Source organism: Tachysurus fulvidraco, chromosome 15 (genome assembly GCF_022655615.1).
Source record: "Tachysurus fulvidraco isolate hzauxx_2018 chromosome 15, HZAU_PFXX_2.0, whole genome shotgun sequence".
NCBI classification, from domain to species: Eukaryota; Metazoa; Chordata; class Actinopteri; order Siluriformes; family Bagridae; genus Tachysurus; species Tachysurus fulvidraco.
In genome coordinates, this window is record NC_062532.1 from 3,774,312 (window position 1) to 3,802,099 (window position 27,788).

Consider the following 27,788-nt stretch of genomic DNA (forward strand, 5'->3'; position numbering starts at 1 on the left):
CTCTGACGCTCACTCTCTAGATATTTTTGCTTCCTCTCAGGATCAGCATCCCGACGTGCACGGCATCGCCGTTGTCTCTCAGCAGCGCTTAATGGAGCCATTATGGAGACAGATCTATCTGCAAATGTTATCAAATGTAACATTCTTCATTAAACACAGATAGTGAGTGGGTGGGTGAGCGGGTGAGTGATTGAGTGCTTGAGTGAGTGAGTGACATAATGATTGAGTGACATAGTTAGTGAAAGAGAGAGTGAGGGAAAGAGAGAGTGATTGAGTGACATAGTGATTGTGTGACATAGTCACAAAACAGGGTTAAGTTAACAGATAAAAAATATTAATCTATATCAGAATCCTTGATTTCACACATCTTCACATTCAAATGGGAAGCAGAACCACCCCGTCACATTCCTTACCACCACATCACAATAAAACATGTGACGGGATGGTATGTGACGGGGTGGTAAATATCATCCCAAAATGGCCGCATGTCTCCCATGTGGTCAAGTTTCTCACCTAGCATACATGCATTCTATCTGAAATATTATTTTATTTGCATTAATAATGTTAAAAAATATATAAAAAATAGTTTTCCCTCTTTATCTTGCGTGACAGGGTGGTTGGTTTGAGCTTGACGGAAGCTGCCTAACATGAAAACTCTACATCACAGTATAACTGAGTCCTGCAGTCTACTGAATCATTCTTCCTTGTCCAGTGGGATTGACTTCTGCATAATTGTAGGAATGTTTATGTGCAATAAGTAGAGTAGAATGTTATTCTGGATGTTAACGTGATTCACAGTGATGGACTAAAAAGACACAAGATGTAATCCGTAAGGAGCAGTGATGAAGCTGACAGCATGAAATACACCCAGAGTCTCACAGGAAGCTTTTTCTCCGCTCGTCTGTTGCTCTGTGGATGTTTTTATATCTCTAGTGGGTGTATCATCCTGTGAAATCCTGTGTTCGAACCATTTATGCTGAAACATTCAAACCCAACCACGTAGCAACAGTTTGTGTTCATTTACAGCAGCAGGAATCATTTTAATTCTTACATTAAATCATATCTTTGAATATTTTTCTATTTCAGATTCATGAAGTCTGTGTCTGTGTTGCATCTTCTACTGGTCATTCTCTAATCTTGTCTTAGCTCAGGGCAACGGTAATGCTGTCATTTCCCATACATCTGAAAAGTTCTTACCTTTTAAGCTTAGTGTGCAGTTTGGAAAACAGTTCAGTCCCCCTTTGTTATCTTTGTTGTTCCTAATTTCAGGTGTGTGTCTATAGGTAAAGAATGTTCAATGTTCATTTTTGTAATTCACAACATTTCTCTATTACATTACATAAAGGATCGTTTATCTAATTATTATCATTTTAATGGATTATGGTGGAGATTCAGATTAATTTGAGGGAACTGGAAATAGAGCACTTTTCAATCTGACCTTCACAGGAAATTACATCACAACACGTTCATATCATTATTGATAATAACAAACAGCTGAATTATTTTCCTGAATTGTTAAATAGAAATGGAGATGAAACGGGGTGTGAGTGTGATTAACAGCTGCAGAGCTGCACTCAACACAGCAATGTTTTGTCTGAAACACATGATGTTTTTATATCTCTAGTGGGTGTGTCATGCAAACCAAATCCTGTGTTTGAACCATTTATGCTGAAACATTCAGCCCAACAACATAGCAGCAGTTTGTGTTCATTTACAGCAGCAGGAATCATTTTAATTCTTTGAGATGGGACTAGGCAGAGTTTTGAGTTACTTTACTCTAGTAATCTTCATTCAATGTTGGTATTATTTATTACATCATTTAAAAAATATTTTTAAGTAATGTTAATTCCTACCTTTAAATATTCCTCTATTTCAGATTCCTGCAGTCAGACACTGATCGAGTCTGAATCAGTGATCATCAAACCTGATCAGTCTCATAAACTGACCTGCACATCGTCTGGATTAGACATTCTTTACTATGGTATGGTTTGGATCAGACAGGCGCCTGGAAAAGGACTGGAATGGGTTGCATATATCTCCTGGGAAAGTAATGATATATATTACTCCGCCACTGTTAAGGGCCGCTTCACAATCTCCAGAGACAACCATAAGAAGCAGGTGTATCTGCAGATGAACAGCATGAGGACAGAAGACACTGCAGTTTATTATTGCGCCCGTCACGCACAGTGATACTTCCTCTTAGACATCAGTACAAAAACACTGAAACTTACTGCAGTCACATGACAAACACACATTTTCAGATTTATGGAGGTGAAAGGACTAGAAATTTTACAGTGACTTTTACATGTTCCCACTTGCTCACTTTTACTGGACTGTTCTGGACATTGTCACTGATGTTGAATTCATTTCTGAATAAATGCAAGTATTCCTTGACTTTGAAATAAGCTCCACTCAGTATAAAAGTTTTCCTTTCATGCTGTTTTTTAGGTTTTTATTTACGTCTTTTAAGCCCGACTATTACTAGTACATGGACATCAGAGACAGCGGTGTTCATGTATACAACTGCCAGAAGTGAATAAAATACAGAAATCATGCAATAACTAACCTGCACACTGATGTGCTGGATAGGCTTTGCGACCTCGGCTTGCTGCGGAGACCAGGCCTCCGGTCCTCGGCGTCACCTGATTTTGGAGATCAGGTGAGGAGAAAGCTAAAGTGGTGCTCGAGGAAGCGGAAGCGTGGTAAGTGAGCGGGTGTCGGTGCTAGGCTAAAAACAAACCTCAGCCGGCCGTCTTTCCCGTCCATTCTATTTTCCAATGTTTGCTCCCTGGACAATAAACTGGACTACATCTGACTCGAACGCACTACACAGCAAATGTTTAGAAACTGCTGTGTCTTTGTTTTCACAGAGACGTAGCTCAGCGACAGAGTCATGGACACTGCCATTCAGCTAGACGGGCTCACCTCATTTCGAGCTGACAGAAATGCAGCTCTGTACGATAAGTCTCGCAGTGGAGGTGTGTGTGTTTACATCAAGATGGAATGGTGCAAGAAGTATGTGTTAGATTCTAGTTACTGCTCATCGCTAGTGGAGTTTGTGACTGTTAGATGCAGGCCATTTTATTTACCACGGGACTTCACAGCAGTTTTTGTTGTCAGAGTGTACATTCCCCCCAGTGCTAATCTTAAAGAGGCACTATGTAAACTCTATGGGGCTGTTAGCAATCTGCTCTAAAGCAGGTGAAAACCTGGCCAGCAGGAGCCACCTCTGCTCTTCAGGACTGCTTTGAGTGCACTGACTGGAACATCTTCAGGGAGGCTGCAACCAACGGTGACTCCATCAACTTGAAGGAGTACACGGCATCAGTGACCAGCTACATCGGCAAGTGTATTGATGACGTGACTGTCTCCGAGAGCATCACCACACGCTTAAAACAGAAGCCGTGGATGACTGCTAAAGTATGTTCGCTGCTGAAGACTAGAGACCTATCTTTCAGAACAGGGGCAATTACTGTTCTTTGGGCCAAACTGTCCTGAGCTATCAGGGAAGCAAAGCATGCACATGCCCAGACAATCCACAGCCACTTCCAGGACAGCGGAGACACCCGGCGCATGTGGCAGGGCATACAGGCAATCACGAACTACAAGACAGTTTCACCTGCCTGTGATAGTGATGCCTCCCTACCAGATGCGCTGATTGACTTTTTTGCTCCATTTGAGGTGCAAAACAACATAACGGCAAGGAAGACCCCCCCACCCCGAGAACTCACGGAATTAACACAGAGTTAACCCACAGAAGGCTGCTGGACCATACAACATTCCCGGCAGTGTGCTCATGGAATGCGCAGAACAGCTAGCGGATGTCTTTTTCAACATTTCCCTGAGCAGCTCTGTTGTTCCTACGTGCCTCATGACAACCACCATTGTCCACGTCTACAGTGTCCAGCCTAAATGATTATCGTCTCGTCACACTCACACCCATCATTATGAATTGCTTCGAGAAGCTTGTCATAAAGCACATCAAGACCCAGTTACCTCCCTAACTGGACCCCATACAGTTTGCGTATCGTCCAAACCGCTCTAAGGACAATACTATTGCCACAGCCCTTCATTTAGCCCTCACCCACATGTAAAATAAAGACATAAGTACAAATGCTGTTCATAGACTTTAGTTCAGCATTCAATACACTCATCCCTCGGCATATGATTGAGAAGCTGAGCCTGCTGGAACTGAACACCTCTTTCTGCAACTGGATCCTGAACTTTCTGACTGGGAGAACTCAGTCAGTAGGGATCGGGAGCAGCATCTCCAGGAGCACCACACTGAGTACTGGAGCCCTTCAAGTTAAACAAACTTACAGGAAATAGATATGTCCAACACCAGGAGATATACAAGCAGCATGGTTACAGTTGAGGCTGTACTGGTGGGAGCTGCTCTCTAGTCACCCAGCTTTATTGATGTATAGTCAGGGACAGAGTTTACATAATTTAACCTTATGCAAAATAGTACTATTCCTCATTTGGTGTAATGGTGAAGGGGCTGCAGGATACAGCTACTGACATGTCCTAAAGTAGTTACTGTAACAGATAGACTACTTTTTTACCTTAAACATTTTAGTGTACATCATGTCTTAATTATAGGTATTAGAATCAGGAGTTTGTTGGGACTGGAAGTCATTGGAAATCTGAGATAACATTAAAATATAACATTTCAATTCCTGAGAGTTTTTTCTTTGCGTTCATTAAGGGGTCCAAATGCCACTGATTATTGTATATCATAGTTTACTGTTAAATGTTATAACTAGTTATTAATTCATTCCATAGAGGTTATATATTTAGTGTTAGCTAAGTCTATTGTTTTGGTTTTTTTTTTGTTAAAATGACATAATGTCCGCATAAAGTCAGATTTTATCTTTTTTGAACAAAACCTTTATTCCAACATAGAATTTAAGCAATTAATATAATTAGAATTCTGTCTTTGTAAAGAAAATCTTCTCAGTCTATTTGAACACATTCAGCGTCTCTTTTTTAAACACTAATCGTTCTCCAGCTTCATTTAACTCACCGGACAGATTAATGATTTTTGGGATTCTGTAAAAGTGATTCATATTTAACTACAATATTCTGTGTATTTTAGAAATTCTAAAGTTATACTCACTTTTTGTGGTTTTATATTTGATTTAAATACAAATGCTGATCAGAAAAGTTCATGTATTTATGTAAATCTCAGTGCAAGAAAAATTCTAATTCAAACCCAAGCAGCAGGAGTGTTAGGGAGCGTTAACTAATACTACAAACAGAACAGTTAGTGACCTGACAATGTGACACTTACAGAAATAGATTTCTCCTCTCGTCTGTTCCTCTGTGGATGTTTTTATATCTCTAGTGGGTGTGTCATGCAAACCAAATCCTGTGTTTGAACCATTTATGCTGAAACATTCAGCCCAACAACATAGCAGCAGTTTGTGTTCATTTACAGCAGCAGGAATCATTTTAATTCTTTGAGATGGGACTAGGCAGAGTTTTGTGTTACTTTACTCTAGCAATCTTCATTCAATGTTAGTATAATTTGTTAATTGATTAAACTACTTTTTATTTATTAACATTTTTAAAATGTTAATTCCTACCTTTGAATATTCTTCTATTTCAGATTCCTGCAGTCAGACACTGATCGAGTCTGATCCAGTGATCATCAAACCTGATCAGTCTCATAAACTGACCTGCACAGCATCTGGATTTACCTTTAGTAGCTATTACATGGCTTGGATCAGACAGGCACCTGGAAAAGGGCTGGAATGGGTTGCAACTATCTCAGATGGCAGTAGTTACATATATTACTCCAGTGCTGTTAAGGGCCGCTTCACCATCTCCAGAGACAACAATAAGATGCAGGTGTATCTACAGATGAACAACATGAGGACAGAAGACACTGCAGTTTATTACTGTGCCCGTGAACCACAGTGATGCTTCCCCTTAGACATCAGTACAAAAACACAGACTTACCATTGACACATGAAAAGATCACAGACTGTAACAAACAATATTACAAAATTTAAACTTTAATTTTAATTTTTTTATTGTATTTTTCTTTTCTTTTTTAAAGCTGCTTTGAGAAAATATCCATTGTTAAATGTGTTATATAAATAAAGTGATTTAAATTGACAGATTAAAAACTATGGAAGTAGATGTTCACAAATCTGGGGAAAAATTCATATTAATTTCCCTACCAAATGATTTACTATGTTACTGCTGATACTGAATCTGAGTGTGTTCTCTCTTTTAAACCTTTCTGATAAAAAATACTCCAAGTCTGAATTCCTACTTACTTTATTTTCATTGTTGGTCCATGTGAAAGTTTTTTTTTTTTATTAGCAGCAAGAACATTATAATATTTTCTATCTGCACCTGTAGGGGGCAGCAGCTGCTTGTTTTTGTGAAGGATTCATGAAACGATGAAATCTAACAGCTGAAGTGTGTTTATGCAAATTCACCCTGTTAAAAAACAAACAAACAAACAAACAAAAAAAAAACACCCTCTTGCTCACAGGACTGAATCAAAGACACCTGGATATAACCCTAAAGTGGGTGTGGCCTAAACTAATTATCATGAATGAAAATATAAATAAAAGCCCACAGGTAGAAATAACAGCTATATGTAACATGCTGTATTAATGTGGATCTGACTGTTCCTCAAACCAACAAACTAGTAGACACCCCAGTCCCAATACACACTGTAATACACACATCCCAGTCCCAATACACACTGTAATACACACACTCCAGTCCCAATATACACTGTAATACACACATCCCAGTCCCAATACACACTGTAATACACACATCACTGACCCAATATAAACTGTAATACACACATCACTGACCCAATACACACTGTAATACACACATCCCAGTCCCAATACACACTGTAATACACACATCACTGACCCAATACACACTGTAATACACACATCCCAGTCCCAATACACACTGTAATACACACATCACAGTCCCAATACACACTGTAATACACACATCACAGTCCCAATACACACTGTAATACACACATCACAGTCCCAATATACACTGTAATACACACATCCCGGTTCCAAAAAACACTGTAATACACACATCCCAGTCCCAATAAACACCGTAATACACATTGAAGTCCCAATACACACTGTAATACACACAACCCAAATCACACTGTAATAAAAACACCACAATTACAATAAACACTATAACACACACATCATACTAGTAATAAACACTGTAACACACACCCCAGTCCCAGTACACACTGTAACACACACACCATAGTATAAAACATAATGTCCTAATACAGACTGTAACACACACATCACAGTCCCAATACACACTTTCATACAAAAACCCCAGTGTTAAGAGGGTAAGTAGCAGCCAGGTGTTGCTAATATAATGCAAGTGATAAATTGTTCACTAGCAAATGAGACTTATAATATCTCTATAAAACCATAAGTTTTGTTAGTTTCCTTTGTTGGATCATTCAGCTGTGTGAAAAATAACAGCAACAATGAAAGACATCAATAGTTATCTTACATAATCTGTACATCACTCTGGAAAGGATTATAAGGTCATTTCTCAAGAATTTGAATTACTATAGAATTTAATAGTCTGTACTTTCTATTTAGCATGACTGTATTACATCACACCCATTTTATAACTTGTATAACACACTTATTAGCATAAACTACTTATCATTTGTAAATACACAAAGTTCAGAAATTAAAACTTCAGTCATTCTTTATGACCTTGGTGGCAGTTTAATGATGAAAATCACAATTTTAAATCAATCGTAAGCATGAAAATTGAAGAAAAAGAGTTGAAAGAGAAAGAGTTTATAAACCCATACATCCTCCTTTAAATACATTTCAGATATATTCTCCTCCCATCATCAGCAGATAAACAAATCCAAGTGTCAGAGCTGGATCTCACTCTATTTATATGATGTGATGGTGTCTGTTAAACTTTGGAGAACAGAGAAGACTCCAGTCCAAACAACACACACCATGTTCTCTACATCTCTACTGCTCCTGCTGGCAGCTGCTTCTTGTGAGTGCTTTATCAAATTCATTCATTTACTAGATGAAGAATAAAGGTGCAGCATATATTGTGTGAGATATCACCATGTGTTTTCCTCCACAGATGTGCATGGTGAGGAACTGACTCAGCCTGCTTCCATGACAGTCCAGCCAGGCCAGAGTCTCTCCATCCAGTGCAAGGTTTCATATTCAGTTACGAGCTATGATACAGCTTGGATTCGACAACCTGCAGGAAAAACTCTGGAGTGGATTGGATTCATATATCCTAGTGGGGGTACAGCTTACAGTGAGAAACTGAAAAATAAGTTCAGCATCTCCAGAGACACTTCTACTAACACAATAACAATTGGAGGACAGAACATGCAGACTGAAGACACAGCTGTGTATTACTGCGCTCGTTACACACAGTGAGACAGAATAGTGGATTCCTCTTACAAAAACCTTATGAGACATGTTACAGACATCCTCTCAGTGTAACTAATAAATCATCTCAGTCACACTTTCACTTTCTTCCACTGGAATGAAGTCAGAATCGTTTGCAGCATTTTAAAACACAGTCACACAAAGTCATTTTTAAATAAAAAAAAAAAACATTATTGAAAGAGTCTTCATTCTGAACCATTATTAATCCCTTCATTTTACAGGATTTTTAACCAGCAGTTGGAATCAGTGTTTAATGAGTGGATTCAGGAATAATACAGCATGTTTCCAGCAGTGTGTTGTGTTTAACACACAGTCTGTTCTCATAGTCTGAGCTTCAATAACTGAAACAACTGAAGGAGGCAGCAGAGCTCAACAAATAAAGTGAAAAAAGTGAATCCACAAACTGCATTCTGTATGAGACTCATTCAGTATCAGTCATTATCAGACAAATATCTACATTTTCTCTTCTTTTTCACTCTTTCCATAATGTGTGATTAGTTATTTGGGTTGTTAAACACAGGTTGGACAAATAAAAACACTATAATTTATGTAACTACATCCTCCTGTGGTTGTGAGGTTTCTCAGTAATATGACAAGATGTATTTTATAATGCTGTTATGATGTAAGGTTCTAAATTAAAAAGAATTATAAAGGAATAGAAATAAAGTTTGCTGTGTGTTTTCTTATTATAAATTCACCTGAAAACACCTGATAGTGTATAAACGTACTCATTAACACCTGCCTTAAGCTTCTTATTGGTTCAAACATAATCTCAAGCTGCAGTGACATATCTTTAAATAATACAGACACGTTAAAAAGATGAGGTTCTCTCATTTTTATTATTATACTGTATATATAAGAATCCATCCCATTTTGACTCTACTGTAAGATAAGGAGTGTCTCTATGTAAATGTCCTCCTCTGTTATAGATTTAAGCAACAAAGACCAAGAGCTTTTACTTCTTCTGCTCCAACACACACCATGATCTCTACATCCCTACTGCTGCTGCTGCTGGCAGCCGTACACTGTAAGTGTTTTTACATTTGACATGTAATACAGTTTTGGTTCCTTAAAGCTTTTTGCTTTTACATCATTAAAATAACTTTTCTTTAACAGGTGTTCACAGTGTTGAGCTGATCCAGACCGGATCCACAGTATTAACTCCTGGTCAGTCACTGACTCTGACCTGTAAAGTGTCTGGATATTCATTAACTGATAGCTACTGTACAGACTGGATACGACAACCTGCAGGAAAAACTCTGGAATGGATCGGAGAGATATGTTCTGCTGGTGGCACTGTCTACAGTGAGAAACTGAAAAGCAGGTTTCAGGCTTCCAGAGACACGTCCAGCAGCACAGTGACATTAACAGGACAGAACATGCAGACTGAAGACACAGCTGTGTATTACTGCGCTCGTGAACCACAGTGAGACGAATAAACAACATCCCTGTACAAAAACTCCTCATTCAGTGTTCACAATAACAGGACACAAGACACAACACTGATGTATACAAATCTTAGAAAATGTAAAATAAATAAATAAACAAACAATCAAACAAACAAACAAACAAATAAATAATCCACAAATTAGAACAAAGAGATTAAAGTTAGTTCATTTTTTTAAATAATTGTAATATAGATTTTAAACCATAATACAAAATCTTTAATGTTACTGCACATGATAAACACTGTAATAATAATATCACTAACAAGAACGTATGATAATGTAGGTTGAAGGATTAGTTGCTGTTCCTCTCTGTTACATCATCATGACTCCCACATGTTTTCTATCATGACATCATGATGCAAATCCAGACTGCTGTGTGTCCATGCAGTATTTATGTGCAGCTGAGCTGAGTGGAGAGATCGAGTCTCATCAACACTCACCATGAAGATCCCACTCTCCTTATTCCTGCTACTAATCAGCCTCATAGGTGAGTTCTCATGCAGAATCCCAAATATATTAGACATTAGTTTTCTTTTTAAGTACATTAATTTTTTCTTTTTTCTGTATCAGGTACTCAGTCTCAGAATCTTGAGTCTATTCCCACTGGTTTCAGTGGTGAAAATACCTGGAGAAACTCTGAGTCTTTCCTGTAAAGGATCTGGGTTTAACTTTAGTGGCTATGGCATGCACTGGATCAGACAACAAGCTGGAAAAGCTCTAGAATGGATTGGGGTTATCTGGTCTGATGCCAGTAAAACAATATACGCCAAAGACATTGAGGGACGTTTGGAAATTACCAGAGACAACTCCAAAAACATGGTGTATCTGCAGCTGACTGGTTTGAGTGCCCAGGATTCTGCTGTTTATTACTGTGCTAGAAACAACAGTGGTACATACAGTTAATCAATCATCCAAAATCTCAGATGTGGTCAAAGAGAAAAGTGTATTCAATGTAGAGGTTATTTCCACAAGATCTGCAGGTGGCGCTACAGCTTTACAAATATCCTGTAACATTCTAGGTTTCATTAAAGTACAACATATTCTCATATCCTCAGTCACAACTAGACACTCCACAATTTCTAAGTCTTTCTGTGAGACATTGAACACTGAGACTGTCTCTTATAGTCATAATTTCCTGAAAGAAACAACAAGGGAAATAAATAACATTAACTGAATATTCACTAATGTTTATGACCAACGTGTATTGAAAGCATCCATTTTACAAAATTATCACAACAACAACTGTAACTAAACAAATTCACCATATTTTTCTTTAAAAAATTTCTGTATGAAAAGAAAAGTGATCATATTAATCAGTGCCACTTATAATAATAATTATTATTATAAATAATTACAGCTGAAACCAGATATTTACATACTGTACACCAGAAAAAACACACAAAACCGTTTATTTCTTTACTGTCATACATTAAATCAGAGTAAACTTTTTTTGTTTTAAATTAATAAATATTAACATGTTTTTTTGCATTTGTTAAATGTCAGAATCGAGCGAGGGAGAATTTTCATGTATTTTTATCACTTTCATCAAAGTCAGAAGTATACATACACTAAGTTTATCATGCCTTTAAACAAAAAAGAAAAAAAATCCAGATGATTCCATGCTGAGCTTAAGAAGCTTCTGATAGGTAAATTGATTCCATTTGAGTTAACTGGTGGCACACCTGTGGATGCATATAAAGGCACACCTCAAACACAGAGCCTCTTTCTTTGACATCATGGGAAAATCAAGAGAAATCCACCAAGACATCAGAAAAAGTATTCTTGCCCTCCACAAGTCTGGCTCATACTTATGTGCAATTTCCAGATGCCTGAAGGTCCCACGTTCATCCGTTCAGAAAATAATACACAAGTATAAAAAACATGGGAATGTACAACCATCATACAGCTCAGGAAGATTCTGAGTCCCAGAGAAGGACGTTTTTTGGTGCAAAATGTGTGAATCAACCCCAGAACAACAGCAAAAGATCTTGTGAAGCTGCTGGCTGAAACTGGTAAGACCGTGTCATTATCCATAGTAAAACAAATACTGTATCGCCATGAGCTGAAAGGTTACTCTGGGAGGAGAAAGCCATTACTTCAAAACCACCATAAAAAAGCCAGACCACAGTTCACAGCTGCACATGGGGGAAAAAATCTTAATTTCTGGAGACATGCCCTGTGTTCTGACGAAACAAAAATGTAACTGTCCGGCCATAATGATAAACGGTATATTTGGAGGGAAAAGGGCGAAGTTTTGAAGCCTCAGAACACCATCCCAACTGTGAAGTATGCGGGTGGTAGTATAATGTTGTGGGGCTGCTTTGCTGCATAAGGGACTGGTGCACTTTACAAAATAGATGGCATCATGAGAAAAGAAAATGATGTGGATATATTAAAGAAACATCTGAAGACATCAGCCAGGAAGTTAAAGCTTGGGTGCAAATGGGTCTTAGAAAAAGTGGACAATGACCCCAAGCATACTTCCAAATTAGTTACACAGTGGCTTAAGGACAACAAAGTCAAGGTATTGGAGTAGTCATCACAAAGCCCTGATCTCAATCCCATAGAAAAGTTGTGGGCGGCACTGAAAAGCCGAGAGCGAGCAAGAAGGCCTACAAACCTGACCAGGTTACACCAGTTCTGTCAAGAAGAGTGGGCCAAAATTCCAGCAAACTATTGTAGAAAGCTTGTGGAAGGAAACCCAAAACTTTTGGCCCAAGTGAAACAGTTTCAGGCGATTCTACCAAATACTAAGGAAGTGTATGTATACTTCTGACTTTGATGAAAGCAATAATATAAATACATAAAAATTCTCCCTCGCTCGATTCTGACATTTAACAAATGCAAAAAATATGTTAATATTTTTGATTTAAAACATGAAAAGTTTACTCTGATTTAATGAATGACAGTAAAAAAATAAAAGTTTGTGTTTTTTTCTGAAGTGTATGTAAATATCTGGTTTCATCTGTCGAATAAGCGGTAGAAAATGAGTGAGTGAGTGGTTTCATCTGTATCCTCGGGTTTGTAGCAGTAACTGCATGTCACAGTAGAGCCAAAGCGTGCAGAATTACACAATTTCATGGGTTTTGTTTTTACTTTACACAATAAATTATCAGCACCTGTATCAACCACCTCTACAGTTCCTGACATCACACTAGCTGATCTGAGCGTTTCAGCCTATACCAGAATGAACGTCATGTTCGGTTACACGGTTTGATTATAATGTTCAGTGTAGATCAGGAAGCGTTAATTACATCACAACACATTCATATCATTATTAATAAGAGCTTTTTGTGTAGCACACAAAAAAAAACTAATAATAATAATAATAATAATAATAATAACAAACAGCTGAATTATTTTCCACACTAAATTGATATGGAGATGAAACTGGGTGTGAGTGTGATTAACAGCTGCAGAGCTGCACTCAACACAGCAATGTTTTGTCTGAAACACATGATGTTTTTATATCTCTAGTGGGTGTGTCATGCAAACCAAATCCTGTGTTTGAACCATTTATGCTGAAACATTCAGCCCAACAACATAGCAGCAGTTTGTGTTCATTTACAGCAGCAGGAATCATTTTAATTCTTTGAGATGGGACTAGGCAGAGTTTTGTGTTACTTTACTCTAGCAATCTTCATTCAATGTTAGTATTATTTATTACATCATATATATATATATATATATATATGTTCTTTAACATTAACGTCTACCTTTGAATATTTTTCTATTTCAGATTCCTGCAGTCAGACACTGATCGAGTCTGATCCAGTGATCATCAAACCTGATCAGTCTCATAAACTGACCTGCACAGCCTCTGGATTAGACATTAGTAGCTATTACATGGCTTGGATCAGACAGGCACCTGGAAAAGGGCTGGAATGGGTTGCAAGCATCTACAGTAGTAGCATATATTACTCTAATGCTGTAAAGGGCCGCTTCACCATCTCCAGAGACGACGGTAAGAAGCAGGTGTATCTGCAGATGAACAACATGAGGACAGAAGACACTGCAGTTTATTACTGCGCCCGTCACACACAGTGATACTTCCCCTTAGACATCAGTACAAAAACACAGACTTACTATAGACACATGAAAAGCTCACAGTCTGTAACAAAAATGTTACAAAATTTAAACTTTAATTTTAAATTTTTTATTGTATGTTTCTTTTCTTTTAGAGCTGCTTTGAGAAAATATCTATTGTTAACTGTGTTGTATAAATAAAGTGAATTAAATTAACTGATTAAGAACTATGGAAGTAGATGTTCACAAATCTAGTAAATAAAATCATATTAATTTCCCTTTTAATTGATTTGGTTAAACCAAAATGATTTACTATGTTACTGCTGATACTGTATCTGAGTGTTTACCAGGCTGATAAAAATGCTCCAATTCTGAATTCCTACTTTCTTTATTTACATTGTTGGTCCATGTGAATTTTTTTTTTTTTTTCCCATTGGCAGCAGAACATTATAATATTTTGCACATGCACCTGTAGGGGGCAGCAGCTGCTTGTTTTCTAGAAGGATTCATGAAAGTATGAAATCTAACAGCTGAAGTGTGTTTATGCAAATTCACCCTGTTATAAAAGAAAACAGCCTCCTGCTCACACGACTTTCGTGTCACGACTGAATCAAAGACACCTGGATATAACCCTAAAGTGGGCGTGGCCTAAACTAAATTATGAGGAATGAAAATATTAATAAACTATTTTATGCTCCTGGAAACGCTGGAAAAAGCCCCCAGGTAGACATAACAGCTCTGTCAGAATACTGTGTGAATGTGGTTCTGACTGTTCCTCAAAACCAACAAACTAGTAGACATCCCAGTCCCAATACACACTGTAATACACACATCCCAGTCCCAATACACACTGTAATACACACATCCCAGTCCCAATACACACATCCCAGTCCCAATACACACTGTAATACACACATCCCAGTCCCAATACACACTGTAATACACACATCCCAGTCCCAATACACACTGTATTACACACATCCCAGTCCCAATACACACTGTAATACACACATCCCAGTCCCAATACACACTGTAATACACACATCACAGTCCCAATACACACTGTAATACACACATCCCAGTCCCAATACACACTGTAATACACACATCCCAGTCCCAATACACACTGTAATACACACATCCCAGTCCCAATAAACACTGTATTACACACATCCCAGTCCCAATACACACTGTATTACACACATCACAGTCCCAATACACACTGTAATACACACATCACAGTCCCAATACACACTGTAATACACACATCACAGTCCTAATACACACTGTAATACACACATCACAGTCCCAATACACACTGTAATACACACATCCCAGTCCCAATACACACTGTAATACACACATCCCAGTCCCAATACACACTGTAATACACACATCCCAGTCCCAATAAACACTGTATTACACACATCCCAGTCCCAATACACACTGTAATACACACATCCCAGTCCCAATACACACTGTAATACACACATCACAGTCCCAATACACACTGTAATACACACATCCCAGTCCCAATACACACTGTAATACACACATCCCAGTCCCAATACACACTGTAATACACACATCACAGTCCCAATACACACTGTAATACACACATCCCAGTCCCAATACACACTGTAATACACACATCCCAGTCCCAATACACACTGTAATACACACATCCCAGTCCCAATAAACACTGTATTACACACATCCCAGTCCCAATACACACTGTAATACACACATCCCAGTCCCAATACACACTGTAATACGCACATCACAGTCCCAATACACACTGTAATACACAAATCCAAGTCCTAATACACTCTGTAATAAACACATCCCAATACCAATACACACTGTAATACACACATCTCAGTCCCAGTACACACTTTAATACACATATCCCAGTACCAATACACACTCTGATACACACATCCCAGTCCCAATACACACTACAACACAATGAGAGTGTGTGTGCTCTGCGATGGGTTGGCACTCCGACCAGGGTGTATCCTGCCTTGATGCCCGATGACGCCTGACATAGACAAAGGCTCCTCATGACCCAAGGTAGTTCGGATAAGCGGTAGAAAATGAATGAATGAATGAATGAATGTTGCCCTGAACACAAGTGTATACAGAGTTAATCCATCATTAATATGACCCCAATCTATTCCAAAGCTTTTATGCAGATTGCTGAAGTGGATGTCGGTGTAACACAAAATTTAAGCTATTATTATAATTATAATTTTCTGTGTGTTTTTACACCTCTAGATATCAGGCTTTGTAAAGAAAATCTTCTCAGTCTATTTGAACACATTCAAAGTTTCTCTCTCTAATCATTCTCCAGCTTCATTTAACTCACTGGACAGATACGTATATAGTTGCTTTAAATAATAAATGCTGAATGAGTCGGATCAGGAAAGTTCATGTATTTATGTCAATCTCAATGGAAGAAAAATTCTAATTCAAACCCAAGCAGCAGGAGTGTTAGGGAGCGTTAACTAATACTACAAACAGAACAGTTAGTGACCTGACAATGTGAAACTTACAGAAATAGTTTTCTCCTCTCGTCTGTTCCTCTGTGGATGTTTTTATATCTCTAGTGGGTGTGTCATGCAAACCAAATCCTGTGTTTGAACCATTTATGCTGAAACATTCAGCCCAACAACATAGCAGCAGTTTGTGTTCATTTACAGCAGCAGGAATCATTTTAATTCTTTGAGATGGGACTAGGCAGAGTTTTGTGTTACTTTACTCTAACAATCTTCATTCAATGTTAGTATAATTTGTTAATTGATTAAAATACTTTTTATTTATTAACATTTTTAAAATGTTAATTTCTACCTTTGAATATTCTTCTATTTCAGATTCCTGCAGTCAGACACTGATCGAGTCTGATCCAGTGATCATCAAACCTGATCAGTCTCATAAACTGACCTGCACAGCCTCTGGATTTAACTTTGGTGGCTCTTGGATGGCTTGGATCAGACAGGCACCTGGAAAAGGGCTGGAATGCGTTGCAACTATAAGATATGACAGTGGTAGCATATATTACTCCAGCACTGTTAAGGGCCGCTTCACCATCTCCAGAGACAACAGTAAGATGCAGGTGTATCTGCAGATGAACAGCATGAGGACGGAAGACACTGCAGTTTATTACTGCGCCCGTGACACACAGTGATACTTCCCCTTAGACAATAGTACAAAAACACAGACTTACTATAGACACATGACAAACCCACATTTTTTAGATTCATGGAGTTGAAAGAAACAAAATGTTTAGAGTGTCTCTGACTTACATGTTACCACTTGCTGACATTTACTGGACTGTTCTGAACATTGTCTGGACATTCACACTGCTGCACAAAAACCTCATCACAATTCACTTCTTTCATTAAACAATTCCTACATTTTACTGAGTAAATAATCCCTACATTCCAAACACTTCCTACATTATTTAAAAAGTTATCAAACAATTAGGAATATGTTGAATTATAAATTGTTTGTGAACATTTAATTAGAAGATAAACTATCTGCAGTGTTTGTTATGATGAAGATTTCTGTAAAGAGAATGTTTATTTCGTGTTGTTGGAAGGAGTCTCCAGTGTCAGAGCGAGATCAGGGTTAAAGCTGTGACTTTATTTACAGCATGAGAAAGTCCTCATTTTCAGGACAAGTGTTGAGGTTGAGGGAAGGGCTGTTTCTAGCTGTAATAATGAACATGATAACAGGAAATAACTTGTTTTTCTGGCCCGAATACAAGATTAAACATAACTATAAATAAATAAAAAAAGAAAAGAAAGACTTCATGTTGAGATGATAACAGAAACTCTGCTTTGATTCATTGTTGATTATTTTTCTGTAACAAAACCTCCCCAAGTGTTTTATTCCTTACTTTCTGTCACTGAGCTTTACTCCTTCTCAATACAGGAGCAGTAGAAAGCCGTCTGTGTGAAATAAACCATCACCACGTAACCATTCCTACATTTAGGTTTCCTAATGTGTTCCTTAGATGAGTGAGGTGTCTTCTAAAAATGATTCGATTTGGTTCCCTTTCTGATAGAGAAACATTCTGTTGTAGAGATTTACATAGTACCTTATCATCCACTCATCTATCCAGTGAGCAGCGTGTGGTTGTGGGTTGAACACCTCCACAGTGGTCATGGACGCTCCCTATTCAAATAGAGTGGTTTATAAACAGCATGTTTTTGGCTGCTCTAGTTTACAGTGAGCTCTGTGAGAGATAACACAGCTGTACAAAAACTTACACAATGTTTTAAGAATGGTAGGCAGAATGGATTATGAAGGAAATGAATGTTTAACTTCATGCTCATAAGATGAACCTTATCAATGCTATCCAACTTCACAAACCTGCTCTCATATTCCCATACAAAACAAAAGTGACATTAAGGCTACAAATACCGGAAAACGTAGAGCTAGGAGAGAAAGGAATGAAGAAGTCAATGGATGAAAAAAGAAATAGACTCTGTACCGAGACAGAAATAAAGTATGGATCAATGTCAAGAATATTAAAGTGATTAAGTTTTCTTTACTTCTTTATAGATTTTTTCTTTCTTTGCTTTCAAAATATGTATGCAATAATATTGCTTGTGTGTTAAAAGATACAATGTATGTTGTATGGAGGCTCTCTTGAAAAAAAAAAGTCAACCCTCAGAAGGAGACCGCTGACAGTAATCCGTAAAGGGAAACCCTAACACTTGTCAGGAAAGACTTAGATAGTAAGATGATATTGCAAACTTGTGCTGTTTGAAAGGAATGTATACCTTAAACAATACAACTGGTCACTGACCACAGAGTTACCGGTTTGGGGAAAGAGGAATGGGAAGGAATGTTGGTTTTAAAGTCAATAAGAATTGATATTGAATTAATGAATTTTGGTGAAAGGCTTGGAAACGTATAAAAGCTTGTCTTGAATTACATTGTGTGTGCATTCTATTGTAGACAGGCTCAGTGCATGTTATACTCTGTGTGCATCATAGAACAAATGCAAGCTTACACTTGGAGAGTGTTTCTTTGTTTGTTATAATCTTTGCATTTTAATTACTTTTACTTATTCTAATACTGTTTGATTATTTGAAGGAGATTTTATTTGTAATTTTTTATTTTACTTTGCATATATTACATACATTTATCTTTATTACATTACTTTTAATAAAAAACAAGGTCTCCCATTGTGAGGACCCTGAAAAGACAAAGTCTGACTCCTTCATTTAAACATTCACAGAATAGATTAGGTAGAAGAACTTTAAGAGAATCCTTTGTTAGTAGACCGAGTGGACTTCGAAGGGCACCTGCATTCATGGTAAGACCAACACTGATAGTTGATCTTGTGTTTTCAACACTAACCCGTGCAAACTAGGACACATTCCTTAGTGGGATTGTGGAAGGGTTTCCTATGCAAAAAAAACGTGTCACTAAATTACTTCAACAAGCATGTCCTCATGATCTATAAATACTCCCTCAGCAGGAACCTTTTATTAGAAAGAGACGTTTATTAGAAACATCATCATCCATTCACACTCAGCACTCAGATCCTCTTTATTTCAATCTCTTCTAGCAGTTATTGATATTTATAATATTCCCCAACTTAAGTATCACAGTTACATTATGATGTCTTCACGTATTTGACTGGAGGTAAATCAGCTCTAGGACAATGATTATGATGACTAGTTGGGACTATATACTGTACTATTCATGCTTTTATTCCTCCTGATTGTGATGCCAGCTGCAGGAACACTACAGGTCGATGGTTCATTTCCTGAATTTAGAAACACAGAGTCTGTTCAGCAGCACAGAATCTGATGAGAGATCAAACTGAAATGTAGATGTTTACTGCAGCATCACTACTACAAACTCCTGGAATTAAAAATCACCTGTAGGGGGCAGCAGATGCTTGTTTTCAAGAAGGATTCATGAAACTATGAAATCTAACAGCTGAAGTGTGTTTATGCAAATTCACACTGTTATAATACAAAAACATCCTCTTGCTCACCCAAAGTTCAGATTCAGACATGTTCATATTCCGGTTCTTTAAATGACTCTGTAAATAAACTGCAGCTCATTTTCCCCGTCTGCGTCTGCAGGTTTTATGTGTTCAGGAGTCCAGAAGAGAACAAATGTCTGTGCTCTTATTAATAGAGAACAAAACTACTGGAATTAGAGGTGTAAGGATATATATACTGTAACTAATCATATAATCATTCAGTATCACGAGACAATAATCAGGGTAATGTATTCAGTCACTCGGTCATCATTAGGAAGTGTTTTATTGGGTCAGAGTGCAGGCTCCAGAGTCCATCCCAGGAACACTGAGCGTACATTCTGGTCATGTTACACATTACATTACATTACATTTACAGCATTTGGCAGACGCCCTTATCCAGAGCAACGTACATAAGTGCTTAAATCTCCTACATTGAATACATTAATGCTGGTTCACTAGGTTACATATTTAAGATACCATGAGTTTAAAACATTTGTTCAAAGTTATAAAGAAAAAGTGTCAAAGTTGTTTTATTTTTTTTTTCCACACATTCACACACTCATTCACACCGAGGGGCAATTTAGAGAAGACGAGTCACCTGCTTCACTCCTGATTCCATTTCTTGAAGCAGATTATTTTAGACTTTTGATTAAGAAAGAAGAAGAAGAATAAAGAATAGTTTCAGCGTCTAGCTGTTGTGATATTAGATTTCAGCTTTCTCTTCTGCTCACTAGAGATTACAAATCTTCTTTAGGATTTAAAAACACCTGATCTAGAATCTTCTCAGCTCTTTCTCTCTGGATTCGTCAGATAAAGCCTCTAGAGGGTTTCAGCCTATACCAGAATTAACATCATGTTCGGTTACACGGTTTGATTATAATCTTCAGTGTAGTTCAGGAAAGTGTTAATTACATCACAACACATTCATATCATTATTAATAATAACAAACAGCTGAATTATTTTCCACATTAAATTGATATGGAGATGAAACGGGGTGTGAGTGTGATTAACAGCTGCAGAGCTGCACTCAACACAGCAATGTTTTGTCTGAAACACATGATGTTTTTATATCTCTAGTGGGTGTGTCATGCAAACCAAATCCTGTGTTTGAACCATTTATGCTGAAACATTCAGCCCAACAACATAGCAGCAGTTTGTGTTCATTTACAGCAGCAGGAACCATTTTAATTCTTTGAGATTGGACTAGGCAGAGTTTTGTGTTACTTTACTCTAGCAATCTTCATTCAATGTTAGTATTATTATTTATTTCATATAGAGACACGATTTAACATTTTTCTATTTTTCTTCCTTTTTTTTTACTTTAACACCTATGTTTGTGTGTTCTTGCAGATTCCTGCAGTCAGACACTGATCGAGTCTGATCCAGTGATCATCAAACCTGATCAGTCTCATAAACTGACCTGCACAGCCTCTGGATTAGACATTAGTAGCCATTACTTGGCTTGGATCAGACAGGCGCCAGGAAAAGGACTGGAATGGCTTGCAAGCATCTACAGTGGCAGTAGATACATATACCACTCCAGCGCTGTTAAGGGCCGCTTTACCATCTCCAGAGACGACAGTAAGAAGCAGGTGTATCTGCAGATGAACAGCATGAGGACAGAAGACACTGCAGTTTATTACTGCGCCCGTGACACACAGTGATACTTCCCCTTAGACATCAGTACAAAAACACAGACTTACTATAGACACATCACAAACCCCCATTTCCAGATTCTTGGAGGTGAAATACATTTTTACTGGACTGTTGTGAACATTGTCTGGACATTTATACTGATAAAAGATTATTAATTTACTTCTCAACATATTTGCAGTCATGTGAAAAAGAAAGTGCCCCCTCTTGAATTCTGGGTTTAACTCTTATACCGTATATATCTAAGATATAATAAAAAGTAGTATAAAATAATAAAACTAGTCTTTAGCTGGTTTTCAAATTAGATAATAAAATCTCAGATGAACAAGAACACATGACATTTTACACCATTTCATTATTTATTTAACAAAAATGAAGCTAATATGGAGAAGCCAGGTGCTGCTAATAAAATGCCATTGAATAATTGATCACTAGCAAATGTGACTTATAATATCTCTATACTGTAAAAACTGAAGTTTTGTCAGTTTCCTTTTCTGGAGCATTCAGGTGTGTGTTAAAATAACAGCAAGAATGAAGGACGTCAGCAGTTATCTTAGAGAATCTGTCCATCAATCTGGAAAGTGTTATAAGGTCATTTTTAAAGAATTTGAATTACTATAGAATTCAATACTGTGTACTTTCTATTTAACATGACATCATTACATCACACAGACAAGTGTTTTATAACTCGTATAACACGCTTATTAGCATGAACTACTTATCATTCGTACTGTAAATACACACAGTTCAAAAAGGAAAACTCCAATCATTCTTTATGATCAAGATGTTTATAAAATACTGTAGGTGAGTTTATAAACCCACACATCCTCCATCAGATGAATCTCCTCCTCATGATTTAAATACATTTCAGATACATTCTCCTCCCATCATCAGCAGATAAACAAATCCAAGTGTCAGAGCTGGATCTCACTCTATTTATATGATGTGATGGTGTCTGTTAAACTTTGGAGAACAGAGAAGACTCCAGTCCAAACAACACACACCATGTTCTCTACATCTCTACTGCTCCTGCTGGCAGCTGCTTCTTGTGAGTGCTTTATCAAATTCATTCATTTACTAGATGAAGAATAAAGGTGCAGCATATATTGTGTGAGATATCACCATGTGTTTTCCTCCACAGATGTGCACGGTGAGGAACTGACTCAGCCTGCTTCCATGACAGTCCAGCCAGGCCAGAGTCTCTCCATCCAGTGCAAGGTTTCATATTCAGTTACAAGCTACAATACACATTGGGTTCGTCAACCTGCAGGAAAAGCTCTGGAGTGGATTGGACGCATCAGCAGTGGTGGTAGTACAGCTTACAGTGAGAAACTGAAAAATAAGTTCAGCATCTCCAGAGACACTTCTACTAACACAATAACAATTGGAGGACAGAACATGCAGACTGAAGACACAGCTGTGTATTACTGCGCTCGTTACACACAGTGAGACAGAATAGTGGATTCCTCTTACAAAAACCTTATGAGACATGTTACAGACATCCTCTCAGTGTAACTAATAAATCATCTCAGTCACACTTTCACTTTCTTCCACTGGAATGAAGTCAGAATCGTTTGCAGCATTTTAAAACACAGTCACACAAAGTCATTTTTAAATATAAAAGAAAACATTATTGAAAGAGTCTTCATTCTGAACCATTATTAATCCCTTCATTTTACAGGATTTTGAACCAGCAGTTGGAATCAGTGTTTAATGAGTGGATTCAGGAATAATACAGCATGTTTCCAGCAGTGTGTTGTGTTTAACACACAGTCTGTTCTCATAGTCTGAGCTTCAATAACTGAAACAACTGAAGGAGGCAGCAGAGCTCAACAAATAAAGTGAAAAAAAGTGAATCCACAAACTGCATTCTGTATGAGACTCATTCAGTATCAGTCATTATCAGACAAATATCTACATTTTCTCTTCTTTTTCACTCTTTCCATAATGTGTGATTAGTTATTTAGGTTGTTAAACACAGGTTGGACAAATAAAAACACTATAATTTATGTAACTACATCCTCCTGTGGTTGTGAGGTTTCTCAGTGACATGACAAGATGTATTTTATAATGCTGTTATAATGTAAGTGTAATGAGGAGGCATACGGCTGGGGATCCATTTGCAGCGATTTTATTGAGCAAACACAGACGATGTCAGACAGGCAGAGATCAGGATTGGCAAAAACACTAGTATCAGAGGATAGGCAAAAATCTGAATCGAGAACAGGCAAAAGGTCGGGGCAGGCAGCAAACAATCAGAAAAGTCAGAATCAGGAAACAGAGTCAAAACGGGAAATCAGAATACAGGTAAACGCTCAGAATGACAGTACAAAGACAAGTCGAGACCTCGCACTGGTATGAAGTTCAAGTGTTGTATATGTAGAGAGCGAAGATGAGGAACAGGTGGTGGTGTAATCAGAGTGACAGATGGCTGATGGGAAGTGCAATCCGGAAGCGTGCTAATACTCCTGGGACGCGTCTCTATGGTGACACTCGGACCGCGGCTCGTTGCTCGTGACAGTAAGTAATTTAAAAATTAAATAGAATGATAAATGAATACAAATAAAGTTTCCTGGTCTAAATGAATAATAATTTCTGCAAGTTTTCTTATTAAAATTCACCTGAAAACACCTGATAGTGTATAAACATACTCATTAACACCTGCCTTAAAATTCTTATTGGTTCAAACATAAACTCAATCTGCAGTGATAGATATCTCTAAAAAATACAGACATGTTTAAAAGATGAGGAAGTTTTCTCATTTTTATTAATGTATATATGAGAATCCATCCCATTTTGACCCTAAGATAAGGAGTGTCTCTATGCAAATGTCCTTCTCTGTTATATATTTAAGCAACAAAGACCAAGAGCTTTTACTTCTTCTGCTCCAACACACACCATGATCTCTACATCCCTACTGCTGCTGCTGCTGGCAGCCGTACACTGTAAGTGTTTTTACATTTGACATGTAATACAGTTTTGGTTCCTTAAAGCTTTTTGCTTTTACATCATTAAAATAACTTTTCTTTAACAGGTGTTCACAGTGTTGAGCTGATCCAGACCGGATCCACAGTATTAACTCCTGGTCAGTCACTGACTCTGACCTGTAAAGTGTCTGGATATTCATTAACTGATAGCAGCTACTGTACACACTGGATACGACAACCTGCAGGAAAAACTCTGGAATGGATCGGAGAGATATGTTCTGGTGGGGACACTTACTACAGTGAGAAACTGAAAAGCAGGTTTCAGGTATCCAGAGACACGTCCAGCAGCACAATGACATTAACAGGACAGAACATGCAGACTGAAGACACAGCTGTGTATTACTGCGCTCGTGAACCACAGTGAGACGAATAAACAACATCCCTGTACAAAAACTCCTCCTTCGATGTTCACAATAACAGGACACAAGACACAACACTGATCAATCCAAGGTTAAATTAAAAAAATGATCCTACAAATGATCACAAAACATTTCAATGTAGTTATTTGTTTATGATGTTGATTTAAATACATATTATTATATCTCTAATATTGCTGCACATCAAAAAGACCATTATTATCACAACACTTTCCTGAACTTTATATACTGTAGTGTTTTTGTCTAATAATAATCACATCATCAAATTAGAATTTGTGTAAAAATGTGTGGATCAGAAAACTGGAAAAAAAAAAAGTGTGGATCAGAAAACTGGATCAGACAACAAGCTGGAAAAGCTCTAGAATGGATTGGGGCTATCTGGTCTGATGCCAGTAAAACAATATACGCCAAAGACATTGAGGGACGTTTGGAAATTACCAGAGGCAACAAAAACATGGTGTATCTGCAGCTGGCCGGTTTGAGTGCCCAGGATTCTGCTGTTTATTACTGTGCTAGAAACCACAGTGGTACAGACATGTTAATCAATCGTCCAAAATCTCAGATGTGGTCAAAGAGAAAAGCGTTTTCAATGTAGAGGTTATTTTCACAAGATCTGTAGGTGGCGCTACAGCTTAACAAATATACTGTAACATTGTAGGTTTCATTAAAGTACAACATATTCTCATATCCTCAGTCACATCTAGATACTCCACAATTTCTATGTATTTCTGTGAGACATTGAACACTGAGACTGTCTCTTATACAGTAGTCATAATTTCCTGAAAGAAACGACACGGGAAATAAATAACATTTACTGAATATTCACTAAAATTTATCGCCAACGTGTATTGAAAGGATGCATTTTACAAAATTATCACAACAAGAACTGTAATTATAAACAACTTCACCATATTCTTCTTTAACTAAGAAATAAATTGTCACTGTTCACAGATTTCTGCTGTATAAAAGGAAAAGTGATCATAGTAATCAGTGCCACTGATTATTGGAAAATAATTATCTTCAGGTTTGTAGCAGTAACGTCATGTCACAGTAGAACCAAAGGATGCCGAATTACACAATTTCATGTGTTTTGTTTTTACTTTACACAATAAATTATCAGCACCTGCATCCACCACCTCTACAATTCCTGACATCACACCACCTGATCATTGATTATTGTCCTATAACAACACACATGTGTGTTTTACTCCTTACTGAATATGCTGATATGAAGAGTATTATTATATTCATGTTATTCATGAATATAATATTCATGGTATTATTATATTCATGAGTATTATAATATTATTATATTCATGTTCACTTCACATGAAGTTACATGAGAATGTCTCTCAATGTTCCAAATTTTATAGATTTATAATCACAGACTACATATGTTCATGAGATGAGGAGGTTTTTACATCTAGAGAAATCCATGTTTCACCTTCTAAGTTTCTCAGAAGTGTAATAAGATGACATCAGCTAGCTTTTTGTCAGTTGGTTTGATGAGATTGTAGTGCTACATTTTAAACCACAATTAGATTTTTTAAATGTATACTTTTTAAACCAAGAAAATATACACTGACATCTCTACATCACATTATAATTAAGTTATGATTAAGATTGATCATGACCAGATTACTGTCCTGCAGTCCACTGAGTAATTGTTCCTTGTCCAGTGGGATTCACTTCCACATAATTGTAGGAAATGATAAATATTATAGAGAATAGAAGAAAATCATACCAATTGATAGTAAGAAGCTGGAAACTGTACTGTATGAATGTATACCATATCAGTTCAATCAGGTGTGTATCGAGTAGGCAAAATTTCAAATTGTTGGATAAAGTGAGCAGAGACTGCATTCTGTGAATGTGAATGAAAGAGGACGGTGCTTGCAATTACAACACAATATGAGAAATTTGGAGTCTCTGTCTCCTCCCTCTTCTCTCTTTTTCTCATCAAGTCAGAAACAGAGACGTAATAAAAAGCTCTCTGAACTGTGGAGATTCTGGATCAGTAGCCGTACCTGGTGCTAATCAAATCACCATGAGCTCCATCTGTCTCCTGCTGTTTCTGACAGCTGTGTCCTGTAAGTGCAGGTTTCACTCGCTAAAATAACTTTTCTATTTCATTGTGCATCTCTTATGGATATGAGAGAGCATTGACTGTTTCGTCAAACAAAGCATTTGATTCTGTGTTGCTCTTTACAGGTGTGGATTCGGTTGAATTTACTCAGTCAGATAATATAGTGGTGCGACCTGGAGAGGTTTTTACCATCTCCTGTAAATTCTCTGGGTTCTCAATATCCAGCTACTGTCCACGCTGGATTCGACAAACATCCAAGACTTTGGAATATATCGGATGTGTGTAGCAGTAGCTCTTCTGTAAAGGACTCACTCAAGAACAAAATCAGTTTCTCTGCAGATGTTTCCAGCAGCACAGTGTTTTTAAACGAGCAAAACTTTCAGACTGAGGACACAGCTGTGTATTACTGTGCCCGAGAGCCACAGTCATTCAGATTACAGATACAGCTGTACAACAACCAGGGTCATGCTGTGATGAGCACCATACAGTCTACATTTGGTCATGTCAATGATAAACATTTGACAAAGACCTGACTGAAGACTGAACATTGTATTGCAGACATTTATGTGGTTGCTAATTTCAACAAGAAAAAATAAATTAAATAAAATCTTGAAAATTCTGTGTATTCAAGCACATGCAGTAGCAGTCATGATGAAGTGATACATAACATGCAACTTAATACTAATGCTAATTGTCTAGTATGAATAAATCTGAAAACTACAGACTTGGATAGTGGAT

The 27,788-nt window shown here is 37.4% G+C and overlaps 1 pseudogene and 3 gene segments (V, D, J or C); all 4 read left to right on the forward strand.

Moving 5' to 3' along the window:
* Nucleotides 1–2,191: 2,191 nt before the first annotated feature.
* LOC113648038 lies at nt 2,192–6,166 on the forward strand. The segment is given in 3 exon segments: nt 2,192–2,702; nt 2,871–2,978; nt 5,612–6,166. Coding segments are annotated over 2 exon segments (399 nt in total).
* Nucleotides 6,167–9,443: 3,277 nt separating this feature from the next.
* LOC113646073 lies at nt 9,444–9,877 on the forward strand (the record flags this gene model as incomplete). The annotated part of the segment is given in 2 exon segments: nt 9,444–9,489; nt 9,579–9,877. Coding segments are annotated over 2 exon segments (345 nt in total), but the record flags the coding sequence as incomplete, so codon positions are not given.
* Nucleotides 9,878–10,173: 296 nt separating this feature from the next.
* The window catches only part of LOC125138738, a 345,797-nt gene continuing 328,182 nt past the window's right edge, over nt 10,174–27,788 (forward strand). Inside the window, 1 exon segment of the V gene segment in view lies at nt 10,174–10,397. Within this exon segment, the coding sequence occupies nt 10,352–10,397 (46 nt within the window).
* LOC125138744 lies at nt 26,632–27,774 on the forward strand (annotated as a pseudogene).